A 24,770-nucleotide genomic window follows, 5' to 3' on the forward strand; every position below is an offset into this window, starting at 1 on the left:
CTATAATGGAATTCTGTAAAGAGAACTAATTACCTCTCTCTGAGAATAGTAAAAGTACAATTTCCTAGTGCTGGAATAACTTAAATTGCAACCTAAATTAATCAAAGGGAAGATTTACTATATTACAAAGTTCCACACCCAGCCAGCAAAGGATTTGGAAGGCAGGATTTTAGATAACAAAGAATCAGACAGAAGACAAAGACTAATCTTAGGAATGATACAGTGCTTCCAAAAATGTAAAGCTTTTGCACCATTCTAAATGCTCGTGACAAAGAAAAATGAGACAAAGGAGACAAAAATAGAAAAAAAAATAATATGGTCACCACAAATTCATACAAGGAATTTGAGTTACATAAGCTATAATTACTTCTCAAAACAAAACCTAAACAATCAACACAAATGAATATCAAAATATTCATTAAATTATTTTATGTGGTACAAAGTATAATATATCCCCCTTCAGAAATCTTAACAATTTTTAGAATTTTTATCCATGATGCAGTAATATGGTATCTTTTAAAAGCACTTGTATATACATAAATTACATAAATAAACATAATAAAAAGGACCGGAAAGATACAGTCAAATTAAACCTACAGGTAGTAGGTTCATAGATAAGTTCTATTTCCTTTAGCTCATCTGTGGCTTAAAATTTTTCTACAACAATCAGAAATTACTTTTGTGAAAAACAGAGGGGAGGAGAGGATTAGTTCAATGCCATGTAAAAACTCTTATTATTTTTAGAGTTGTATATAATAAATTTTTAAAAAGATTCTCCCTCTCCCTATTCCCCCCTTAAAAAAAAAAAAGCAGCGAGTGTTCACACAAAAGGTCTGACATTTACCTTGATGTTTGTGAATGGGGTGGTACTGGCTAGTCCACAGGAAAAAGAAGGAAGCCTTAGACGAACTGGTTTTCCCCGAGCCTTCTTGGCTAGAAGCAGAAGATAGGTAGCAGTGAGGTGATCATACTGCCACTGGAAAAAAAATAAAATCAATTTATTTAGAAGACTAAAGTTGTTTTTCGAAATAATGTTTTATTTTACTTTAATTTCTTTTTCCATTCAAAGAAATTGCAATCTCTTATACCATCTCTCTCTCTCTCTCTCTCTCTCTCTCTCACACACACACACACACACAGAGTTTCTGTTCCTCAGAGGGAACCACCTTTAAATACTTTTAGTATTTCTACTGTTTCTATGTTGTTTATATAGCTTTAAATTTTTTTTCAGCTTCACATATTATCTGTGAATTTCCTAGTATGGAAAATAAGGATTTAGTTCTACTACAACTCCTTCCTGCCCTATACATTCTTCCTCCTTGCATCCTCCTACTATAATTTTATCACAATTTTTAGTTAAATCAATATTTACACTATTATGATTATGTAAATAGTATTCACTACTGAGTAGGGGGAATGTTCAAATACTTAATTGGTACCCTGAACAGAGAACTGAGAGGTGAGTAGGGTCCCGAGGCACCTTTGCCATGACAATTATTAACCTTTTAATCACTGGGTCCCAAGGAGGTGCCCAGGGGACCTAAGGGAGGTAAGAGATAACAGGGAGGGCACTCAGAGTAGGAGTTCTTTATCAATGAGTAGATAAATATTCTAATATCTTAACAACCAGTACAGAACTGCAGCTAAACTATGCAGGGTGCTACCCTTGCATTTCTTTCCTTTGTATCTTGGTTTTTCCCAAAATTAAACATAAAAAAGAGGCAGTTACTTGTCTTACTAATTCAACTCCACACTCTCCAGCACTCTTTACCTTCTCAGCATGTCCATACACACCAGCTAATCTGTTCCCTCTTCCATTGCCCTTTTGAAGATATTCCATGTCTGCATTCCTTGCTCCACTCTGGACTGGCTTCTTTTTCAACCTGCAACTCAACTATCAGTCTAGGGATGCCCTTCACCTCTAATCTACAATGTGTCCCCAGTTTCCCTGATTCCAAATATTCCTCTCTCTTGTTTTGGTGGAATAGCTCCTCCAGTAACTTTCTGAGGGTGGATGAATGGGAGGTAAATTTGCGTGATCCTGCACATCTGATAAATGACTTCATTCCATCCTCACACTTGATTCTAGTTTGGCTGAGTACAGAATTCTGGGATGATAATAATTTTCATAGTTCTGAAAATATTATTCCATGGTCTTCTCATTTCTTTTCTTTTCTTTTCTTTTTTTTTTTTTAGATTTTATTTATTTATTCATGAGACAGAGAGAGAAGCAGAGACATAGGCAGAGGGAGGAAGTAGGCTCCCCACAGAAGATTGAGCCCTACTCAATCCTGGTACTCCAGGATCACACCCTGAGTCAAAGGGAACCACTCAACCGCTGAGCCACCCAGGTGTCCCAGGTCTTCTCACTTCTAGTACAGCTACTGAAAAATCTAGTCTTTCTGACTCCAAGCCTTTCTTTATGATCTTTTGGGTGCTTTTTTAGTCTCTGGAAACTTTTTGGATATTCTCTTTCCCCTGGTTTTCTGAAATTTCACTTCGTGTGGATCTATTTTCATTCATATCTCCAAACCCTGACTAAGCCCCTTCATTCTTAAAAACTCAGTTCTACTAACTTAGAAACCATCCGTTCTGGAATATTTTTTCTTCTTGTATTATTTCTTTGATGCTTTCTTCCCTTCCCTCCTTTCTTCTGTTTTATCTTCCTGCAACTTCTATTATTTGTATGTTGGACCTTTCTTACCCATTCTGTTCTATTTGTGCATCTCTTTGTCTTTAGATTCTACTTTTGAAAGATTTTCCTTTAATTTTATTCTCAATCATTTCTACTAAGCTTTTCATTTCTGTGGTCATATCTTAAATTTTCAAGTGCTATCTCTTGAAATGTTCCTTTTTAGTCATTTTATTCTTATTTCAAAAAAGAAATAGCTTCTCTTATCTCTGAGAATATTATCATTTCTAGGCATTTTCTTCCACTCCCTGCATTATCTTTTATTTCTGAATATCTTTGCTTTTCTTCCTTCTCCCCCCCTCACCACCCCTGCCATTTGTTTTGATCTCTGATTTTCATTTTAGAGGCTTTCCTCAAATGTCTGGTAATCTTTGGCTGCCTGTCTCTATTTAAAGGTAAAGAATTATAAAGCACAGCTAACTAAAGGCTCTATGCATAGTTTGAGGCTGCTTATCACCTTCAGGGCTTTTCTCTATGGTAAACAGACAGAAATCTTAACTCCCAATCACTGGTATAGTAGGTCCTCTCTCTTGGCTCTTCCCCAGAACTGAATCTTCCAATATTTTCCCCACTCCCACTGCAAACAGGATAAAATCCTGGGTCTAGCATTCTAAGAGTTGAATAGGGAAGGTGGTTAAGTGGTTCACTACTGAATATGAAGACCACATGTGTCCATATATCCATTTCAGAATGGCTCATCACCCCTACCCCTGAGCTGTGTATGGTGCACAAGTGCTTCTTGTTCAATGTTTCCCATCTTCTGCTAGGGTAAGGAAGAGATGGTAGTCATGCAGCATAAGGTAGAGAAAGGGACCTTGAGTCCAATTGCTTCTAATACAGACTTTCAACTGATCCTCCTGTTTTCTACCCTACTTACTTCCCTAACTTCAGAGGTTCCTAGTATTTCTGGTTCCTAAGCCTAGGGATCTAATCACTTATTTTCTTTTCCCCCTTGCAGGCACTTAGCTCTCAGCTTTCTCTAAAACGCTATGTCAGATGCCATTTATCTATTTTATAACTCCCCCAATGTTATTGACATTACTTTTTGTCTCCTCTTTTATTCTCATCATCTTTGTGAATTTTTTATCTTTTTAGCTCTTTATTATTATTTTATTGAGGTTTTAGGAAGCAGTGGATATATCTGTTCAATCCACCATGTATAACTCAAAGTTTCTAAGTATGTACTCATAAGACTAAGTAACTCTTTACCCTACTAGAGTGTTAAAGTTTAATAATATTGAATAATATTTAATACATGTATGTATCTCCTCACAAGGCACATGATCCAAAGGGGACTACTACCAAAAAGGTGTAAATAAAAACTGTTTGTTTGTTTGTTTGTTTGAAGATTTTTTTATTCATGAGAGACACAGAAAGAGGCAGAGAAATAGGTAGACGGAAAAGCAGGCTCCCCATGAGGAGCCTGATGTGAGATTTGATCCCAGGACCCTGGAATCACGACCCAAGTCAAAGGCAGGCGCTCAACCACTGAGCCACTCAGGTGTCCCAAAAACTGTTTTTATTAATACATTTCATCAGTTAATATTTTAGATGGCCACAATCATTGGGTATGCTTTGAAATTTATATAATGGACCTATCAATCTAGTGGAAGAAGTATATAATACTGTGATAAATTATCACAGAATGTGGCTTTTAATCCAAAAAGGATGAGTTGGAAGGAAGGACATAAAGTTTCTTAGAGAAAGTACTTGGGAGTGGGTAAACACCATGAGTCACAATCTCTCTCCAGTATGACAGTCCTACCCTTTTGAAAGAGATACCATAAACTGATTACAGACAATGGCTCAGAAACATGTTGCCTCTTGTTTATCAACAACGGTATGGCACAATCCAGGCATTGTAAACAATACCTGGACAGTTTTAGATGGAGTCCTCTAAAACTGCCTAAGAGTTTTATAACTCTAACCCCTCTTTATCCCTAAGCAAAAAAAGGCATCCTTTTTATGACTTTTGCCATAGCTACTGCACACTACTCATTACAAGTAGATACACGGGAGAGTTATGTTCAATAACAGATTAATCGGCATATTAGTTACGCTTTCAGTGCTGCCAACCACAAGTCTAACACAACCAATGTCTCCCTTATCTTTTAAGCAGTTCCCTGTTTTGAAAGTCAAATGTCTGAAAGTGAAGCAATAGGTTTACCTATCATAAAGAAGGTTCCATTTCTAAAAAACAAACCATTTAAAAATCCCCAGTTATTGTTCACACAGGCTACATGTTAAAGAACTACCCAGGCACCTGGGCTGAGGACAGTTACTGGTACAGAGTGTTTGAGAAATTGAGGAATGGCTCACTATCCTTCTCCTGACTTTGGTCGTGAGGTCCTCAATCTTTAAACTTCTGCCACCAGAATACATGAGGATTTGCACTGCAGTGGTGGGGAAAGGAGCTGGTGGGAATAGGTTCTCATATGCACATGTAATCCTCAGTGAAGACCCTCGACCAGATGATGGGCTGCTCCCACAATCCACAGCCACTCACAGTTGGAAGAATTGGGGGAAAATAAGGAAAGCAATCAGGTGGAAGGAAGCTCTAGTACCACTACTAGGAGTCTCAAGAGGGCTACAGTGAGATAGCTCAAAATCAAAACACATATGAAACTCTAACTTCTGCATATCAAAAGCAGTTTAAGAGTGCTCATGTATAGGGGGTGCCTAGGTGGCTCAGTCGGTTAAGTGTCTAACTTTGGCCCAGGTCATGATTACAAGGTCCTGGGATCCAGCCCTGTATCAGGCTCCGGGCTCAGTGGGCATCTGATTCTCCCTCTTCCTCTGCCCCTACTCCCATTCACGTTCTCTCTTTCTCAAATAAATAAGATCTTAAAAACAAAGGATTCCCATGTATATGATATAGAGGAGTTCTAGGACTCAAATATTTGAGAATAATATTGTTTCTGTCTCTGCACAAAGATCAACAGTATCAGTATGGATCACACTAAACTCAACTCTCTGTCCTAACTAGCCCCCAAAATAAAGGCAAAGCTCCCAAAGTGCCAGAAAAAGTGTAAGAGACCACAGCTGACCTAAAATCTTTTTCTGTATCAGAATTAAACAATTCCTATTTCCATTCCACTCTTAAGTTCGTAATTTGTACGTAAAGATCACATAAAGGATACCAATTTAAGAACTTTTTTTCAATAGTTCTTTAAATTCCAATGTGGGGCTCGAACTCATGACCCCAAGATCAAGACCTGAGCTGAGATCAAGAGCCAGACACCCAACCAAGCCACTCAGGTGCCCCACTAAGCATATTACTTTTAAGATTCAGATTTTAAGTCTGTGGATCTCACATCAAATTTTTTCTCAAAAAAACAAAAAAACAAAAAACAAAAAACAGGATGTCAGGACTAGCTTTGAAATATTGTAGTTTAAAAGGACAGATGGGAGAGGGAGCTGGAATACAGATAAAACAGCAAAACATCATTAACTGTTGAAACCTGATCTCAGCATGGAAGATCTCTGTTAAGCAATTCTACTTTTGTAGGTGTTTGAAAATTTCTAGAATCAAGTTTTTTAATTATTTTAAGATTGTTATTTATTTATTTGAGAGAAAGAGAGAGATCACAAGCAGGGGGAAGCACAGAAGGGGAAGCAGACTCCCCACTGAGCAGGGAACCCAACATGGGACTCAATCACAGGACCCTGGGATCATAACCTAAGCTAAAGGCAGACATCAACTGAACCACCCAGGTGCCCTAAAATAAAAATTTTAAAAGAAATCTTAGTATCTGAAGATTATATTTCAGATACATATTCAGAAATATAGAAGACTACATTTCAAATACATAAGATTTCTAGTCTTTCATCCTAAAAAAAAGTCTTATTTTTTTTAAAGTTACTTAAATGGAAACTTCAGACTTTCATTATAAAAGACCTTGCAGCAATTCCCAATTCTTGCTATTCCTTTAAAGGCATTATCTGGGGCTTCTCAGTGGCTCAGTTAATTATGCCTCTCCCTTTTACTCAAGTAAAAGGTAAGGGTGATCTTAAGGTCCTAGGATCGCCCCATTCATGTGGGACTCCCTGCTCAGTGGGGAGTCTGCTTCTCCCTCTCTCGCAAATAAATAAATAAAATCTTTAAAAAAATAAAATAAAGGCATTATCCATGAAAAACTAAATTATCATTCTGTTTTCCAGACACATTCCTGAACCTTTATTACATCATTCAAAATAAATCCTTTATATCTCCTCACTGAAAAGAACTGTGGTTTAGCAAAGCTTTGTTTAGTAAAAAAATATTTTCTTAAGGCCTTTACCTTGCCAATTAGAAAAGAGAAAAAACACAAATCATAGTTGATGAACAGTACTGAACCAGGAGCAAAGTTAGGCACAATCTCTGCCTATCAGGTTAGATTATACTCAAAGTCAGCTGTGAGTGCCTCTGTCTCTAGGAAAAAAATCTCGAGATTAAGCATCTGAAAGAGCTAAAACAATCTAACACAGAAATCATGATAATGATTTCATGGTATTTGGTTCATAGCTTAAGGGTGATGTGATGCTATGGGGTTGCTTTTAGGTAAGACGAAAAGTGCTTTGCGTTTACCTATTCCTACAGCAAAATCATAGTTCCATGTTAGAGAATTTCAAGGAGTAAAATAAGAACTCCGTCAATTCTCTATGGACTAGTTTCTTCTGTTGCTTCATTTTTCTCCCACTATAATATTCTGTAATCAATGTTATTTTTAAGAGGATATCTAGCAGATATGAGTAAAGAACAGAGTGAAAATCACACATAAATATAATATTTACACCCATGAAAAAATCACAGGTTTGAAAAACACTATATTATTTTTAATGTACTTTATCAATACATTTATTGTATCAATAAAGAATAAAACAAAAGATACTATTCTCAAATTCATGTTGTATTTCTTACCAGTGAAATTAAATCCTCCATTGTTTGCCTGTTATTTCTGTGATGTACAGAAAGTTCTGTTATGCAATCCTCATCGAGGTGAATAATCTACAAAAAAAATTACAAACTTTATTAACAAAAAATTACAAAAATATTTATTGCTTTCAAATCTTAAAATTAGCATAATTGCTTTGTAAAATCAATACCAATATGTCAAAATAACAAGAGTTCATCAAATTCTTTTTTTTTTGAGTTCCTCAAATTCTTAAGTAAGAATAAACATTCTTCATAATTTTTAAAGATATTAGCAGGTGAAAATAAGCAGTTCAAGAAGAGGAAGTTTTGGGCAGCCCAGGTGGCTCAGCGATTTAGCGCCACCTTCAGTCCAGGGTGTGATCCTGGAGACCTGGGATTGAGTCCCACCTCAGGCTCCCTGCATGGAGTCTGCTTCTCCTTCTGCCTGTGTCTGTGCCTCTCTCTCTGCCTCTCTCTCTCTCTCTCTCTCTCTCTCTCTCTCTCTCTCTCTCCTCTGTGTGTGTGTCTCATGAATAAATAAATAAATCTTTAAAAAAAGAAGAAGAAGAGGAAGTTTTGCTTAGCCCTTTACATTCCATCATCATATGATTGTTAAAATTATGTGATAAGCCAAGGCACTATGTCCTCCTTCCCTGCTGTAAGACCTGTAGGCATTTTCATCAAGGAACAGTCATCTAGGCACTAACATCAGTGGCTATACAAGAGACTGGTAAAAGAATGGCTCAGACTTGTAGCACAATGCGCAATGTGCCTCAAGCTACATTTGGGTTTAGCACCAATCCAAGGAGCCCTCATGATGCTGAGGGTACTAGCAAAGCACAATTTTAAAAACTAAAATAGTCTCTAGACTAACTTTATTTTGCTTAAGGAAAGAAATTATCCAAGTATCCTGATCCATTCATGAAGGATCAGAAATAAGTTCTGAGAACCGAGCACAAATCACTGAGAACCAAAAGGTCAAAGGGCTTAGACTGAACCCAGAACAGGAGTTCAGAAGATCAGTGTTCAGAAGATTACAGTGGAAGAGATTCATACAGAATGTAATTTAAAAGTTATCTTTACCATGTATGAATCCTCTTCACAACAGCCCCAATAAGCAATCTTTCACTTCTGCCCTAAGTCCCCCTCACCAGGAGCAGATCAGCTGGGAGGGCTTCTTCTCCAATCTGTCTCCTAAAATCTGTCTGCCTACAATCTCCATTCAGGGAGTCAGTACAATCTGACAGCTAACAGGCTTTGGAATTAGAAAGACCTTGGTTTGAATTGTGAAGTCACTAAATAACTGTATGACCTTACATAGATACTTCTCGGAGCCTTAGTTCCATCATCTGTAAAATAAAAATAGAACCCACCTTGCAATCCATGTTATGTTGATAGGCTTGTACAACATCTAAATAGAATAGACCCTCAAAAAATTATTAGTAACAGTTGTTTTACTTCCTCTTTGATGAAGAGCTTTTCAAAAACTTGAATATTCCTATTACAACCAACGTGTCCTTGCCAAGTTTTCTCTTTTCCAGTTTCTTTAACCACCATTCCAATGATTACCGCCCCTTACCATTCTGGCCCTTTCTTTAGTTCACACACTCGAGGTTGTCACCAACCCTCAGCATAAAGCGTTCAGAACCAAACATAATATGCCAGGAGAGGTCTGCCTAACACAAAAGTAGAGCAATATCATGAACCTTCCCTTGTTCTGGAAACCACACTTGTAATAATGGATTCAAGAGAAAGTCACACTGCCATCATTAAAATAGAGGAAAACTAGACATAACAACCTGCATGACTGGCCAGTATAAACACAACCTCATGGGTTACAGAGAATATGGAGCCCACAGAGGCTTATACTAATGGCACTATAAGAGTCCAAAACGTTAAGATAAGTTTTCACTGTGTTGCTTTGACCTTAGCAGTTCCCCCAACTGTAGATTCCTCCTTCAGAAAGGTCTCAACCTCAGAAGCCCAGACACTTTACCACCAGTTGGCATCTTCTTTGACACCGTTGATGTGACCACTGCTCAAGTAAGCAGTTTTCCCAACTGTAGATTCCCCCTTCAGAAAGGTCTCAACCTCAGAAGCCCAGACACTTTAACACCAGTTGGCATCTTCTTTGACATCAGTTGATATGACCACTGCTCAAGTAAGAAGATTTCTGGGGTTCCTTCCGTAATCTTAATGTTACTCTCCTAAAAACAGGTGTGCTTAAGTGGCTCAGTTGGTTAAGCATCCAACTCTTGATTTCAGTTCAGATCATGATCTCAAGGTCAAGAGATTGAGTCCCCTGTCAGGCTCCGTGCTTACAGAGCCTACTTAAGATTCTCCCTCTCCCTCTCCCTTTGTCCTTCCCCCTGACCTGCTCTCTTGAGAGTTTTCTCTTTAAAAAAAAAAAAAAGTTACTCTCCCCTAAAACAAACAAACAAAAAAATCCCTTTCTCTCTCTCCCTGGCCTTCTGCTTTGTACCTTTACCACAAGGTGTGCGTGGGAAAGGAGGAGAGGGTAGAAAGAAGGTGCTAGCTTCTTTTCAGGACTCCTAAACTAGAAAGGATAAAGAGGGGTGGACAAGACTCCAAAGTTTGAAAAATATGATTTATCTCAAGCTGGGTTTTCCAAAGAAACGCAATACTTTTAAGTATAGATGGTCCCAGACTTATAATAGTTCAACTTACAATTTTTCAACCTTATCCTGGTGCAAAAGCGATATACATTCAGTAAAAATCATACTTCAAATTTTGAATTTTTAATCTTTTCCCAGGCTAAGGATATACAGTATGATACTCTTTTGTGATCCTGGGCAGGGCAGCAAGCTGCAGCTCCCAGTCAGCTACGAGATCATGAGGATAAAGAGCCAACACATTTATAATCAATCTGTACCCAATTGTTTTTCACTTTCTGTACAGTAATTAATAAATTACATGAGATATTTAACATTTTATTATAAAATAGACTTTGTGTTAAATGACTCTGCCCAACTGTGAGCTAATGTAAGTGTTTTGACCATGTTTAAGGTAGGTTAGGCTAAGCCATACTGTTCAGCAGGTTAGAGGTATAAAATGCATTTTCAACTTACGATACTTTCAACTTACGATGGGTTTATTGGGACACAACCCCGTAAGTTAAGGAATATCTGTATCTGTACTCTGAATTCTCAGCCACACATACTCAAGTTAAATTAAGTACAAAAATGAGTATCAAAAGCCAGCCAATTATTTTGGATTATCCGTGCCTACTATATTTCCTGTTCAGTAGGGCAGAAAATAGAACTGAATATAACTTCTGTTTGATACAATACTTGGGTACTAGAGCTATGTGTGAAAATGACAGAAGGAGATCATGCATAGAGTTATAGAATAGCACCTATACATTAAATATCCAAGTAAATCTGAATTATTTTTTATAATACACTCTTGAAGAAACATAATACTGAGAGGAGAAAAGCAAATACTTTGAAAAGCAACAATAATTGCTAATAGTTCTGCTGTATACTACTCATTTGATCCCTGAAGTAGTGCTACAAGGCAGGCAAGACAGATGAATGACACAACACATGAAGGCACTCTATAAATGGCAAAACATAACCCAAACATACATAAGAGGCTGACATTAGAATACCCATTTTGGAGGTGAGAAAATGAAGATGCAGAAAACTGGCATGTTTCATTCCTAGCCCAGAGTTGTTCTATCACACCACAATGCCACCTCTCCACAATTCTGCTCCAGTGGCTATTTTAACAGTGACCAGACAAGCAATCCTCATCACAAAGGCCACAGCTCACAGGATGCAGGCCCTAAATTTGAATTATTTGACCCATTAGATCCATCACATTCTGGAGCCCATCTAGGTTCAAATCCTGGTTCTACACTTACTAGTTGTTTGATCTTGGGGAAGTTACTTTATGATTCTCTGTCTTAGTGGCTTCATCTGCAAAATGGAGACAATAATAGCATCTACCTCAGAGGGCTGGTATGAGGATTAGAAGAGAAGAGTTAAAACACAAAGCCCATGGAATAGCACCTGACTCTTAAAGGGAATATCCTAAGAGCTCTATATTATACTAGAATATAATATACTAGTATATTCTAGTATAATATAGGATATATTAGTATAGTATATTATACTACATATTAGTATACTATATATATCCTAAGAGCTCTATATTATACTGGAGTATATTATACTATAATAGCATACTATTTAATTATATTAACTATTCAGTAAATATTAGCAATTATTATACTAAAATATAAGGAAAACGACACTTTTTTGAACATTCAAAACTATATATTTTACTTCATACTGCACCTAAATTTAAAATAATTTTTATATTAATGAAATCAGAGACTTTCTTCATTTTGATATCTGTTCTATTGCAAGCAGTAGTGTATTCTATCCTATTAGGATCATGGCTGGGAAGACCTGCAAAGCCCTCCCACACATGGAGAAATGATGACCCCCAATGGCTGAACACAGGCATTTGTACCACCCACTCCCTCTGCCTCACAAGGGACACATCCTAGCTTCCTTGGTCCTGCTATTACACTCATCACATATCTGCACACTGCTGTTCTTAGACTCTCAATACTGATATTTGCTAGAATGAAGTTGTTGTTCAACCACCTAACCTTACAGCTAAAGGAGCTAGAAAAAGAATAATGAATGAAGCCTAAAGCCATAGAAGGAAGGAAATAATAAAGATTAGAGCAGAAATAAATATAGAAACTAAAAAAACAATAGAAATAAGGAGCTGGTTCTTTGAAAAAAAATTAATAAAATTGACAAACCTCTTGCCAGAATTGTCAAAAAGAAAAGAGACAGGACCCAAATAAATCAAATGAATAAAATCACAAATGAGAACCGAGAAATAACCAACAACACAAAAATACAATTATAAGAGAATATTATGAAAAACTCTATGTCAACAAATTGGACAACCTAGAAGAAATGGATAAATTAAAGAATCAATCCCATTTACAATTGTACCAAAAACAAAATAAATTAAAAAATGGATTAAAGACATAAATGTGAGAAACCATAAAAATCCTAGAAGAGAACATAAGCAGTAACTTCTTTGACATTAGCCATAGAACTTCTTTCTAGATATGTCTCCTAAGGTAAGGGAAACAAAATAAAAAATAAACCACTGGGATTACATCAAAATAAAAAGCTTCTGCACAGTAAACGAAACAACAAAACTAAAAGGCAAACTCTGGAATAGGAGAAGATATTTGCAAATGATATATCTGATAGTTATCCAAAATATATAAAAAACTTATACTACTCAACACCCAAAAGATGAACAATCCAGTTAAAAATGGACAGAAGACATGAATAGACATCTTTCAAAGAAGATATACAGATGGCCAACAGACACATGAAAAGATGCTCAACATCCTCATATCAGGGAAATGCAAATCAAAACTACAACAATGACCTATCACTTCACAACTTTCAGAATGGCTAAAATCAGCAACATAAGAAACAACAGGTATTGGTGAGAATGTAGAGAAAGGCGAATGAATGCTCTTGCACTGTTGGTAGGAATGCAAATATAGCCACTCTGGAAAATATTAAGGAGGTTCCCCAAAAAGTTGGAAAAGGGGGTAGGGGCACCTGGGTAGCTCAGTTGGTTAAGTGTCCAATGCTTGCTTTCGGCTCAGGTCATGATCTCAGGGTCCTGAGATCCAGCCCTGCACCAGGCTACACACTCAGTGAGGAGTCTCCCCGAGATTCTTTCCCTCTCCCCCTCCCCCTGTTCACATGCTCTCTCAGATTAATAAATCTTTTCTTAAAAAGGTTAAAAACAGAACTACTCTATGCTCCAGCAATCATAATACTAGATATTGAGCCAAAGAATACAAAAATACTAATTCAAAGAGGGGTGCCTACCTGGCTCAGTCAATGGAGCATGCAACTTTTGATCTTGGGTTGTGAGTTCAAGCCCCATGTGGTATGTGGAGATTACTTAAAAATAAAATCTTTTTTTAAATGGGGGGAATTGAATGAATGAATGAATGAATAAATAAATAAATAAATAAATAAATAAATAAATAAATAAATATTTTTTTTAAATGCGGGGATTGAAACACCTGAGTGGCTCACCAGTTGGGCATCTGCTTTCAGCTCAGGGCGTGATCCCAGATCCAGGATCAAGTCCCACATCGGGCTCCTTGCAGGGGGCATGCTTCTCCCTCTGCCTGTGTCTCTGCCTCTCTCTCATGAATAAATAAAATCTTTTTAAAAAATAAAGTAAAATAAAATGGGGGGATATATGCACCCCGATGTTTATAGCAGCACTATCTACAACAGTCAAATTATAGAAACAACTCAAATATCCATCAGTGAATGGATAGAGAAGATGTGGTGTGTATCTATACAATGGAATATTATTCAGCCATTAAAAAAGAATGAAATATTGTCATTTGCAACAACATGGATAGAATTAGAGAGCATTATCCTAAGTAAAATAAGTCAGAGAAAGACAAATACCATATGATTTCACTCATATGTGGAATTTAAGAAACAACAAAACAAGCAAAGGGAAAAAAGAGAGGAGGAGAGGCAAACCAAGAAACACACTCTTGGAGAACAAACTGATGGCTAGAAGAAGGGAGGTTGCGGGGGAAGGGGGAAGTAGGTGATGGGGATTAAGGAGTGCATGTGTTTTGATGAGCACCAGGTAATGAATAGTAGTATTGAATCACTATATTAGGGATGCCCAGGTGGCTCAGCGGTTTAGCGCCGCCTTCGGCCCGTGGTGTGATCCTGCAGTCCCCGGATCGAGTCCCACGTTGGGCTCCCTGCATGCAGCCTGCTTCTCCCTCTGCCTGTGTCTCTGCCTCTCTCTCTCTCTCTCTCTCTCTCTCTCTGTGTGTCTCTCATGAATAAATAAATAAAATTTTTAAAAAAGAATCACTATATTATGTACCCGAATATTACACTATATGTTAACTAGAATTTAAACAAAAACTTTAAAAAAAAAAAAAAAGAATTAAGTTGCTGCTCTAACTGCATTTGCTCAATAGATACTAAAGATGTCATGGAAGACCAAAGGGAATATGAAGAAGAGAAATTTTAGGAGATGACAGTCACAAGAGAATGAGAAGGGATTTCTTTTTTTTTTTTAAGATTTTATTTATTAATTCATGAGAGACACAGAGAGAGAGGCAGACACATAGGCAGAGGGAGAAGCAGGCTCCATGCAGGGAGCCCAATGTGGGACTCGATCCCAGAACCCCGGGATTAAAACAGAACTACTCTATGCTCCAGCAATCATAATACTAGATATTTAGCCAAAGAATACAAAAATATTAATTCAAAGAGGGGTGCCTACCTGGCTCAGTCAATGGAGCATGCAACTTTTGATCTTGGGATTGTGAGTTCAAGCCCCATGTTGTGTGTGGATATTACTTAAAAATAAAATCTTTTTTTAAATGGGGGGATTGAATGAATGAATGAATGAATTTATTTATTTATTTTTAAAATGGGGGTTGAAACATCTGAGTGGCTCACCAGTTGGGCATCTGCTTTCAGCTCAGGGCATGATCCCAGTCTAGGATAATGTCCTGAGCTGAAGGCAAACGCTCAATCACTGAGCCACCCAGGTGTCCTGAGAAGGTATTTCATAACAGTGGTCAGACTACTGAGAAGGAGCTAAAAACAAGAACACCCTGTTTTTCCAAGACCAGTTGGCCATTGGGAAGAGTATTTCTATTTATTAGTGTGATTATCCCAGAAAGCAAATACCTGATGGTTATACCAAGTCCACATTGTGGCATGTCTGAAAAATCACCGAGCTATTCTGTTGACCTATGCACATACCCGACTCCACTGCAGAAATTTTAGTGGATTATCAGACAATGTGCCCAATTATCTGAAAAGGCCATTAAAATACTTCTCCTTTAAAGTACTAAATTAGTGCTTGCTTCAGCAGCACATATACTAAAGTATTAAATTACTTTTCTAACCACATATCTATGTGAGGCTACATTTTTTTCACATGCTTCAGAAAAAACAACATATCAAAACAGACTGAATGCAAAAGAAGGTAAATATCTGAATGTCTTCTATTCAGCCAGATTCAAAAGTAATCTGCAAAGATGTAAAGCAATGCCAGTCTTCAAAACTAATTTTTTAAATCATTGTTTTTCATTTCTTGATTCCCTTATCCATATATTAGGGATAAAAATTGTATTGATTTAGAAGGACACACCTTTCATGTGGCTTGCTTTGATGAATGGGATATTAGCAAACATGATGCAAGCAGAGCTTGAAAAAGTAAAGATTGTTTGCCCACTTTCTTGCCTCTTTTGGAATCCAGGCAGCATTCCAAGAAGCCCAGACTAGCCAGCTGCACACAGTGTGGCCCAACAAACAGCCAGTACAAATAGCTGCTCTTTTGAGTGAGGTATAGACCATCCAGCTATAATCAAGTCACCAGATGACTATAGTTACATGAGCGACTCCAGGTAAGACCTGCACAAGAACTGCCCAGGTAAGCCAGCCCAAACTGCTGGTCCACAGAATTATGAGTTATATTATTGTTTGAAGACACTAAATTTTGAGATTTCATTTTATACAATAATAGTTAACCAATATCAAAGCATACATATCCCTTAGTAATATTTACATTTTGCCATTTGGTAAGGAAAAAAAGATTTAAATATTAATGGAAGAATATTTATTTAAATAACTGTTTAAACTCACATGGGACTCTGTGTTAAAGTTCTTTCACATAAATATATTAGACCAGTTCTCAGTTGGTAGCCCACAGAGCCCTGAGGATCTCCAAGGTCAAAAATATTTTTATAATAATACTGTTTTTCATTTTTCACAATATTAACATTTATAGTGATGATGCAAAAGTACTGATTGAGTAGTAACACTGCTGGTGCCTTAGTACAAATCAATGCAGTGACACCAAACTATATCTCTGTCATGCACTTATAGTTTAAAAAACATTTTTTAAGCCAGTTTCAATTAGGAATATCATTGATGAAGTAGTAAAAAGTATTAATTTTATTAACTCTTGGCCACTCAGTACATGTTTTTTATGTTCTGTGTGACAAAATGAGAAGTATGCATAAAGCACTTCTGCATGCGAAAATATGATGGCCGTTTGGAGGAAAAGCACTTGTGTGACAAGTTAGGAATTGAATTACCTGTTTTCTTCATAGAACACCATTTTTACTTGAAAGACAAGTTATAATTATTTACACTTGGGTATTGGGCATTTTCTCAAAAATGAACAAAATGGACTTATCACTTAAAGGAAAATAAACAACAGATAGTATTTTTTGCTAATGACATGATTTGGGCTTTTGAGCAAAAATTAGGATTTTGGGGTATGCCTGGGTGGTACAGTCAGTTAGTATCCAACTCTTGGTTTCCGCTCAGCTCATGCTCTCAAGAGTTGTGAGATTGACCATGTTGGATTCTGTGCTCAGTGTGGAGTCTGCTTAAGACGTTCTCTCTCTCTCTCTCTGCCCCTCCCCCCTCTAAAAGAAATAAATCTTTTAAAAAAAATTAGGATTTTGGAAAATTTATACCTGCCACCATTAGTTTAACAGCTTTCCAATTCTTAAATACTTTTCTGATGAGATCAATATGACTTTAAGGAATGTGAGGGGGTTTTTTCTATTGTATAATGAAAGGCGTTAATATCTGGAAGATCTGCATAACTCAGTGAACCAATATTTTCCAAATGACCAATGCATAATGTTACATGGGGAAGAGATTCAATGGGCAGATCAATGGATTTTAATGTAATAGAATACAACAACTTCATTGATTCTACAAGCAACTAACCCTTAAGAAACCATTATTTGCCAAGTTTTAATGGACTATCACAGAATATCCCTAATTATCTGAAAAAGCTTTTAAAGTGTTTACCCATTTTCCTAGTACATATCTGTGTGGGGCTGTTTTTTCTTCCCATGTTTCAATCAAAACAACAGATCAAAACAATATAGAAGTAGATGAGATCCTAGCATCTTCTGTCAAGCTAGATTTTAAAGAAATTTGCAAAGATGCTACTTCTCTTATTGAATTTATTTTTTAAATTTATTTTCCCAAAAATATTAATGAGATAAAATGTAATAGGTTTACTATTATTACTTTTAAATGAATCAATCAATAAATATTAAGAATGTAAAGGAGTCGGGGATCCCTGGGTGGCTCAGCAGTTTAGCACCTGCCTTCAGGGCAGGGTGTGATCCTGGAGTCCCAGGATCGAGTCCCGCATCAGGCTCCCTGCATGGAGCCTGCTTCTCTCTCTGCCTCTCTCTCTCTCATGAATAAATAAATAAAATCTTTAAAATAATAAAAAAAAAAGAATGTAAAGGAGTCTTCAGACTTAAAATTTTGAGAACTGCTATAACTTCATACTACTCTGGGAAGTAGATAGAAGTGGTTTAATCTACTTTTTACAAACAAATAAATAGATTTGGTAAAGTTAAGTGACTTGCCTGTGATTTCCAGAACACGATTCACAATCCTGACTACATGTGAGAAATATTTGGAAGCTTTTAAAAATATCCACTAACTCTTCTGAGATAGGCACAGGCATTTTTTTTAAGGTCCCAATGATTCTCATGTGCAGCCCAAATTAAGAGCTACTGTCCTAGAGATTAACAGGCAAATTTATAATTAGGTTAAAAACCTCACAAACACCAATCTGATAAACAAGTCTATAAAATACATTTTCTTTTATATTTAAACCATATTGCTGTAGGTCTTGAATCCACACAAAGATCAAACAAAGTTTTTTTGAAAAATTCTACCAGACTTCATTTTACTTACAGAATTCTTGCTCTGCCACTCAACAGGACAGTTGTAATCGTGCATGATCCAGGGATGGCTCAATAGATTTTTCATAGAAATCCGTTTCTTTGGGTCCACCTAGTGGCCATTGAAAAGTAGCTAGAGATTAACATTTCAAACAGGGAACACAGAACTCCTTTCCTCCTGAGAACTCAAAATTCATCAGAACAGATGTAAACTTTATCATCACAAAAATGCTGCCAAAGACCTTAAAGTGGCCTTGGAATAAATTCTTTAAAAAAGGTAATAGAGGCAAGAAAACTATAGCAACCAACACACGCTTAGAAGATAAATGTTTAACAAACATGAACTTCATTGGTATGGACATTATTCATGAAGTTCAGTCAATCTATTGTATGATGTAATAGTCTTTGCTGGAAAACCTATTCACAGGAAATATTCACCAATTTAATATTCAAGCAGCCACAATGCGGGGCATTCATAGTGAATATGCAATCTCTACCTCCGATGAGCTTACAATCACATAGAACAAGTTGAAAAGCACACCTTTCTTTTCTATTTGTAATTTTCAAATGTGAGGAAAGGAAAATTAATCAACAAAGATTAAGTTTTCTGGAGTTTAGAAGAAAGGATGAGGTGTTTTCAATCTCATTATGGAGATTTGGTGGTCTGGCCCTACTTAATCAAGGTGGGTGAGCCTGAGGTAAATTTTGAATAAAAACGAAGATGGCTTAATAGATAGAAAAACTGGAAGAGGGCAGCTCGGGTGGCTCAGTGGTTTAGCGCCGCCTTCAGCCCAGGGTGTGATCCTGGAGACCCAGGATCCAGTCCTACATCAGGCTCCCTGCATGGAGCCTGCTTCTTGCTCTGCCTGTGTCTCTGCCTCTCTCTCTCTCTGTGTGTGTCTCTCATGAATAAATAAAATCTTAAAAAAAAAAAAAAAAACTGCAAGATATTCTGAATACATAACAATGAAAAAAAACTGCACTAATAAGGTACTCATATTTTCAAAGTGTTTCCTATTTAACTCATTTTATCCTCATAACACTACAGAGCAGTGAGGCCAGGCTCAGAATCCCCATTTGACAGATTAGAACTAATTTAGGTGGCATGCCTATTGATTGGCAGGGCAGATACCTAGACTTTAGCACTCCCACCTTTAGTCCTCAGAGGCCATTCCCATAAATCAGTGGTTCTCAAAGGGTGGTTCCATGACAAGCAGCATCAACAGCATCTAGAAGCTTGTTAGAAAGGCAAATTCCTAGTCCTGCTCCAGATCTATTGAATCAGATACTCTCGAGGTGGCACCCAGCAATCTGTGTTTTAACAAGGCCATCTGGTAATCCTGAGATGTGCTAAAGTTTGAGAACCATTGCACTAGGTCATGGGGTCCACCTGATTGTACACCAGCTCATTCAAGCATATATTCCCTATCTATTACACTATACACTTAATGTATAAGAGTGGGAGCAAGAAAGTGGAAGACAGTAAAGCAAGAGCAGGTCAGAGAAAATAGACAATGCTCAAGAAAAAGGAAGGAAAACCACATCAGCAAAGATACACGGTAGAGGTCTAAAAGAAAATGCATTTGCAACACAAGTAAGAAAGCATCTAGTAGGTGATCCCTGGGTGGCGCAGCGGTTTGGCGCCTGCCTTTGGCCCAGGGCCCGATCCTGGAGACCCGGGATCGAATCCCACATCGGGCTCCCGGTGCATGGAGCCTGCTTCTCCCTCTGCCTATGTCTCTGCCTTGTCTCTGCCTCTCTCTCTCTCTCTCTGTATGACTATCATAAATAAATAATTTTTAAAAAAAATTTAAAAAAAAAGAAAGCATCTAGTGGAGAGCGGTAGACATAATGAATGAAATTTTTTTAAGCTAACAGAAAAACAGCAGTGCCCTCCAAAAATAGCAGTATCACAGACATGTTAAAGTTGGATCAAACAATTGCAGTAGACTTCTCTTATTTAAAAATAAATAACAAAGTTTACCTGTAGCATTTGTTGAAGAAGCAGAATGCTACTAGAAGAGAGCCACTTAGGAACCTCATATTTCCCTCTCTACAAAAAACAAAGAAATATTTAAGAGATTTAGGTTCAATCAGCCTTGACATAAATTTCTATGATAACAAAATGCTGTAGGTTTACTTCCAAGCTTGAAAATTTAACCCACCTATAAGATTTAGTAAATATCATTAACAACATTAGAAACATATTTCTTGCACTAAAGAAGAAAATCCAATAAATTAAATATTGTCACCTCTACAGTAGCCACATAACAGAGAAGGACTAAAACACAAAGAATATAACTGGAATACATAAATGTGGGGGGCTTTGGAATCTGTAATGTGATTTAACGGACAGCCAGCACACATCATTGTCAATTTTCTTACTGCTAAGGCAAATTTTAGTTTATAATCTCAGAACAATTATCAGTTGACAAAATGAAGTAGGAGAAAAGCATATTTGGTGGCAGGACATAGGCTGAGGTAAAAAACAAGTCACATATCATCCACAGGACATAATTCACAATCATTGAGGGAAACTGATGAAAGCTATTTTCTAAGTGCATGTTTCGGGACTGGAAGAGGCTCAGGAGACAAACGTTTACAATCTAGGATACTTAGAAATTGGAGTTACCGTGTCATCAACCAAACACAAGACCAGGGGCTTGCTAAACACTAATATGTTATAGAACATCTCTTTACACAACCTGCCACTCACTTCTTTCCCAATTCAGAGGAAATAATATAATCATTTCTCTCAGCAATGAACAAATTGTTTAATGATGCCAGGATAAAAGGTAAATTATTTGAAAAAATTAAGATTGAGCTTTAATTCAGAGTTTACACCCAATTAATTTCATCCGGATTAAAGAGGGAATGCAAATACAAAGCCATAGAGTACTTAAGTAAAAAATCGGTGATTATTTTTCGAATCTTTCTAAACATGACAGGAAAGCCAAAAACTATAAAGACTAACAGTTGACATTTCTGTATAATAAAACAGCACTAAGAAAGTTAACTAAAAAAAAACAAAAACAAAAACAAAAAAAAGTTAACTAAAGGGATGCCTGGGTGACTCAATGGTTGAGCGTCTGCCTTTGGTTCTGGGCGTGATCCCAGAGTCCTAGGACAGAGTTCCACATCGAACTCCCTGCATGGAGCCTGCTTCTTCCTCTGCCTGTGTCTCTGCCTCTCTCTCTGTGTCTATCATGAATAAATAAATATAGTCTTTAAAAAGAAAAAAAAAAGAAATCATGTTTTTTTTTTAAGAAAAAAAAGAAAGTTAACTAAAAGCAAATTGAGGAAAGAAAATTTTTTTCACCTAAATGACTAAATATTAATAAACTTCATCACATAAAAAGCTCTTACAAATTACTAAAATTTCACCACCAGCCAACCTGTTCTACCCACATTTTCCCCCATCTCTGCAAATGGCCAAAAAACAGTCATCTTTAATTCCTTTTTCTCACAGTTCACATCTGATCCACTTGTCACTACTTCCACCATGCCACTAGCAACTCCCATCTAGCATACTGCAAGATGCTCCTAACTGATGTTCCAAATTCCACTATTGCCCCTCCCACCCACCAGTCTAGTCTCCACTGACCACCATCAATGTTCTCTTAAAATATCGGGTCATGTCATGCCACTTTACCACTCAAAACTCTCCAATGCTTCCCCAGATCACTCAATAAAATCCAAATACCTTATTCTGGTTCCAAGGCCCTGCATGCATGTTCTATATCCCCCATATTCGCCCAACTCCTTGTCACCTCTCAGATTCACCTCCTAATTCTCCTTCTCATTCACCAAACTACAGTCACATGTCAAACACAGTCCAGCCTCAGGGCCTTTGCACTGTTTGTTTCTTCTGCCTTATAGTGCTTTCCCCAAACATCAGCAGAACTTTTGCCTCAATCTTCAGGTCTCTACTCACACACTAGTCATATCAGTCAGGCCTTCCACGACCCCTTTTATAACACAGCATTCTCCACAATCATTCTCTACCTCCCTTTAATGCCTACTTTTTCTTCAGTCCTTATCCCCATTCATCATATTACATATTTACTGGTTTATTTTCTGCCTCACTACAACAGAATATAAGCTCCTTAATCACAGGGATTTTGTCAGTACTATTCCCAAAGAACAGTGTCTGGCCCTAGCATATGAAAGTATTCAATTAATACTTGTTTAATAAATAAAGGAATGGGATGAAAAGCAAACACTCCAAAAGAAAATGAGCAAAGAATATTCATGGATAATTTCCAAAACAAGAACTTTTAAACAGCCAACAAACATGAAAATATGTCCAGCTAATCTAGTAATAAAAAAGTAATTAATTTAAACAAAAATACAATACCATCTGTTGTCTATCAAATTGATGAACTTAAGATGAACATTATCCAGTGTTAATAAGAGTTCAGGGACAACGGGCAGCCCGGGTGGCTCAGCAGTTTAGCGCTGCCTTCAGTCCAGGTCGTGATCCTGGAGACCCGGGATCGAGTCCCATGTCGGGCTTCCTGCGTGAAGCCTGCTTCTCCCTCTGCCTGTGTCTCTGCCTCTCTCTCTCTCTGTGTGTCTCGAATGAATGAATAAATAAAATCTTAAAAAAAAAAGAGTTCAGGGACAAGAAAGCTTATATATATATAACTAGAGAATATAAGCTTTCCTGGAGAATAATTTAGAACTACACATAAAAAACATTCTAAATCGCATATCCTTGATCCAGCAATTTCATTTCTAGTAATTTAGCCTAAGCAAATAACTTGGCATATAAAAATATACAAATAATAACATTCATAACAGAATTGTTTGTGGTAACTTTGGGAACTAAGGAACAGAGTCTGCTGGCAAATTCCAGAGGGTCCCCAAAACTACCGACTGAAGACAAAAGGTACAGAATAAGGATCCTGAATTAGATATATATATAGGTTCAGGGAGACCAGGGAGAGCACACATGGACATGTATGCACATCCATAAAACCTACAGCAATTAAATAAGGCTAGAAGGGTGGAAGCAGGTAGATGCAGAAGCCATTGATTAGCCCCAGCATTGGGATTCTCTGCTCTTAGAAACCATCTAGGACATAATCCTCACAGAAATCAGCCCAGTTCCAAGGCAAGGGGAGAAGTAGACATATATGGGTCACTTAGAGTCCTACAACTACATAGCAGATTGGATTCTGATTATGTTAAAGAAACAATCAAGGTTCCAAAGAAGCGTCATGAAGCAATAAACTTAAAAAGAAAAGGTGTCAATGCCAAAACAACTCAATCTCTGACTCAGCCTCTCTGATGAGAGCAGAAAAGCTGGCCTGCAAAGTATTTCCCAGAAAGGGCATGAGCTTTCTTTCATTTACAAATGACATTTAATATTATTAAATTTTTCAATATCCTTTATCCAGAGCACTCAAGATCATCCAGGGAGCCCACTCTTATTTACACTTTGCCAGGGGACCTTAACACTAGCCAGTGTTGGAAACTGAATTATAGTGATAAAGCCTTCAATTCACTTCTCCTCACTCCCTGCAGGCCTATCCCTAGGGAGAGGGCATTTTTAGATGCTTCAGCCAACTCTCTAGGACTGAGCAGTAAGTCACAGTTGCCGTTTGGCCCTGATCTAGTCAGCCCCACCCTCATATCTAAGCTTTTCCTTAGTCCTGCGACCAAGGCCTCTCATGATTCAAACCCTGAGTGTCTTAACTTGTTCTCTTTTTTAGCAACCTGACCCATTTGCCTGCTCTCTCAAACAATTTGGCTTGCTCTTGCCAGAGTCCTAGAGAAAGTAGAGACCTGCCTAGGACTCTCCTACCTGCTGACACTGATCAAATGGTTAAGGCCTACCTGAATCTCCAATCACAATCTGTTCCTACAGTGTCCTCTGTCATGTTTCATTCACTGGTCAGAACCCCCATGTACTCTGTTGGGTCTCCCCTCAGGCCAACTGTGGAGCCTTTTGCCGCTTACTCTCTGGATAACTATCTGCACTGGGTGTAGTCCCCAAATGCATGTCCACCCAGAACGTGTGAATGTATTCTTATTTGGAAATGGAGTTTTTTGCAGATGTAATCAAGTTAAGATGAGGTCCTACTGGGTAGGAGTGGGTCCTAAATTCAATATGACCAGTGTCCTTATAAAAGGAGCAAAATTTGGACACAGAAATACAAACATATAGGGGAAAATGCCATGTGAAGACAGAGGCAGAGGCTGCAGTGATGCATCTACAATTCAAGGCTCTCCAAGCACGGCCAGCAAACACCAGAAGCTAGAAAGAGGCAAAGAAGGGTTCTCCCCTAGAGCCTTCAAAGAGAACATGGCCCTACTGATATCCTGATTTGGACTTGTAGCCTCTAGAACTGAGAGAATGAATTTTTGTTGTTTTA

The 24,770-nt window shown here is 37.5% G+C and overlaps 1 protein-coding gene across 4 annotated transcripts in view; it reads right to left on the reverse strand.

Annotated features, from left to right (window-relative positions):
* Positions 1-24,770, reverse strand: part of MELK (maternal embryonic leucine zipper kinase) — a 96,599-nt gene that overhangs the window by 24,130 nt on the left and 47,699 nt on the right. For all 4 annotated transcript variants that reach the window (XM_055302744.1, XM_055302743.1, XM_055302746.1 and 1 more), the window contains 4 exons: positions 20,375-20,443; positions 18,404-18,502; positions 7,593-7,679; positions 845-976 (listed from right to left, as the gene is read on the reverse strand). In XM_055302744.1, the coding sequence (XP_055158719.1) occupies positions 845-976; positions 7,593-7,679; positions 18,404-18,502; positions 20,375-20,443 (387 nt within the window). The remainder of the gene's footprint in view (positions 1-844; positions 977-7,592; positions 7,680-18,403; positions 18,503-20,374; positions 20,444-24,770) is intronic.

Source organism: Nyctereutes procyonoides, unplaced genomic scaffold, assembly GCF_905146905.1.
Source record: "Nyctereutes procyonoides isolate TBG_1078 unplaced genomic scaffold, NYPRO_anot_genome, whole genome shotgun sequence".
NCBI lineage: Eukaryota > Metazoa > Chordata > Mammalia > Carnivora > Canidae > Nyctereutes > Nyctereutes procyonoides.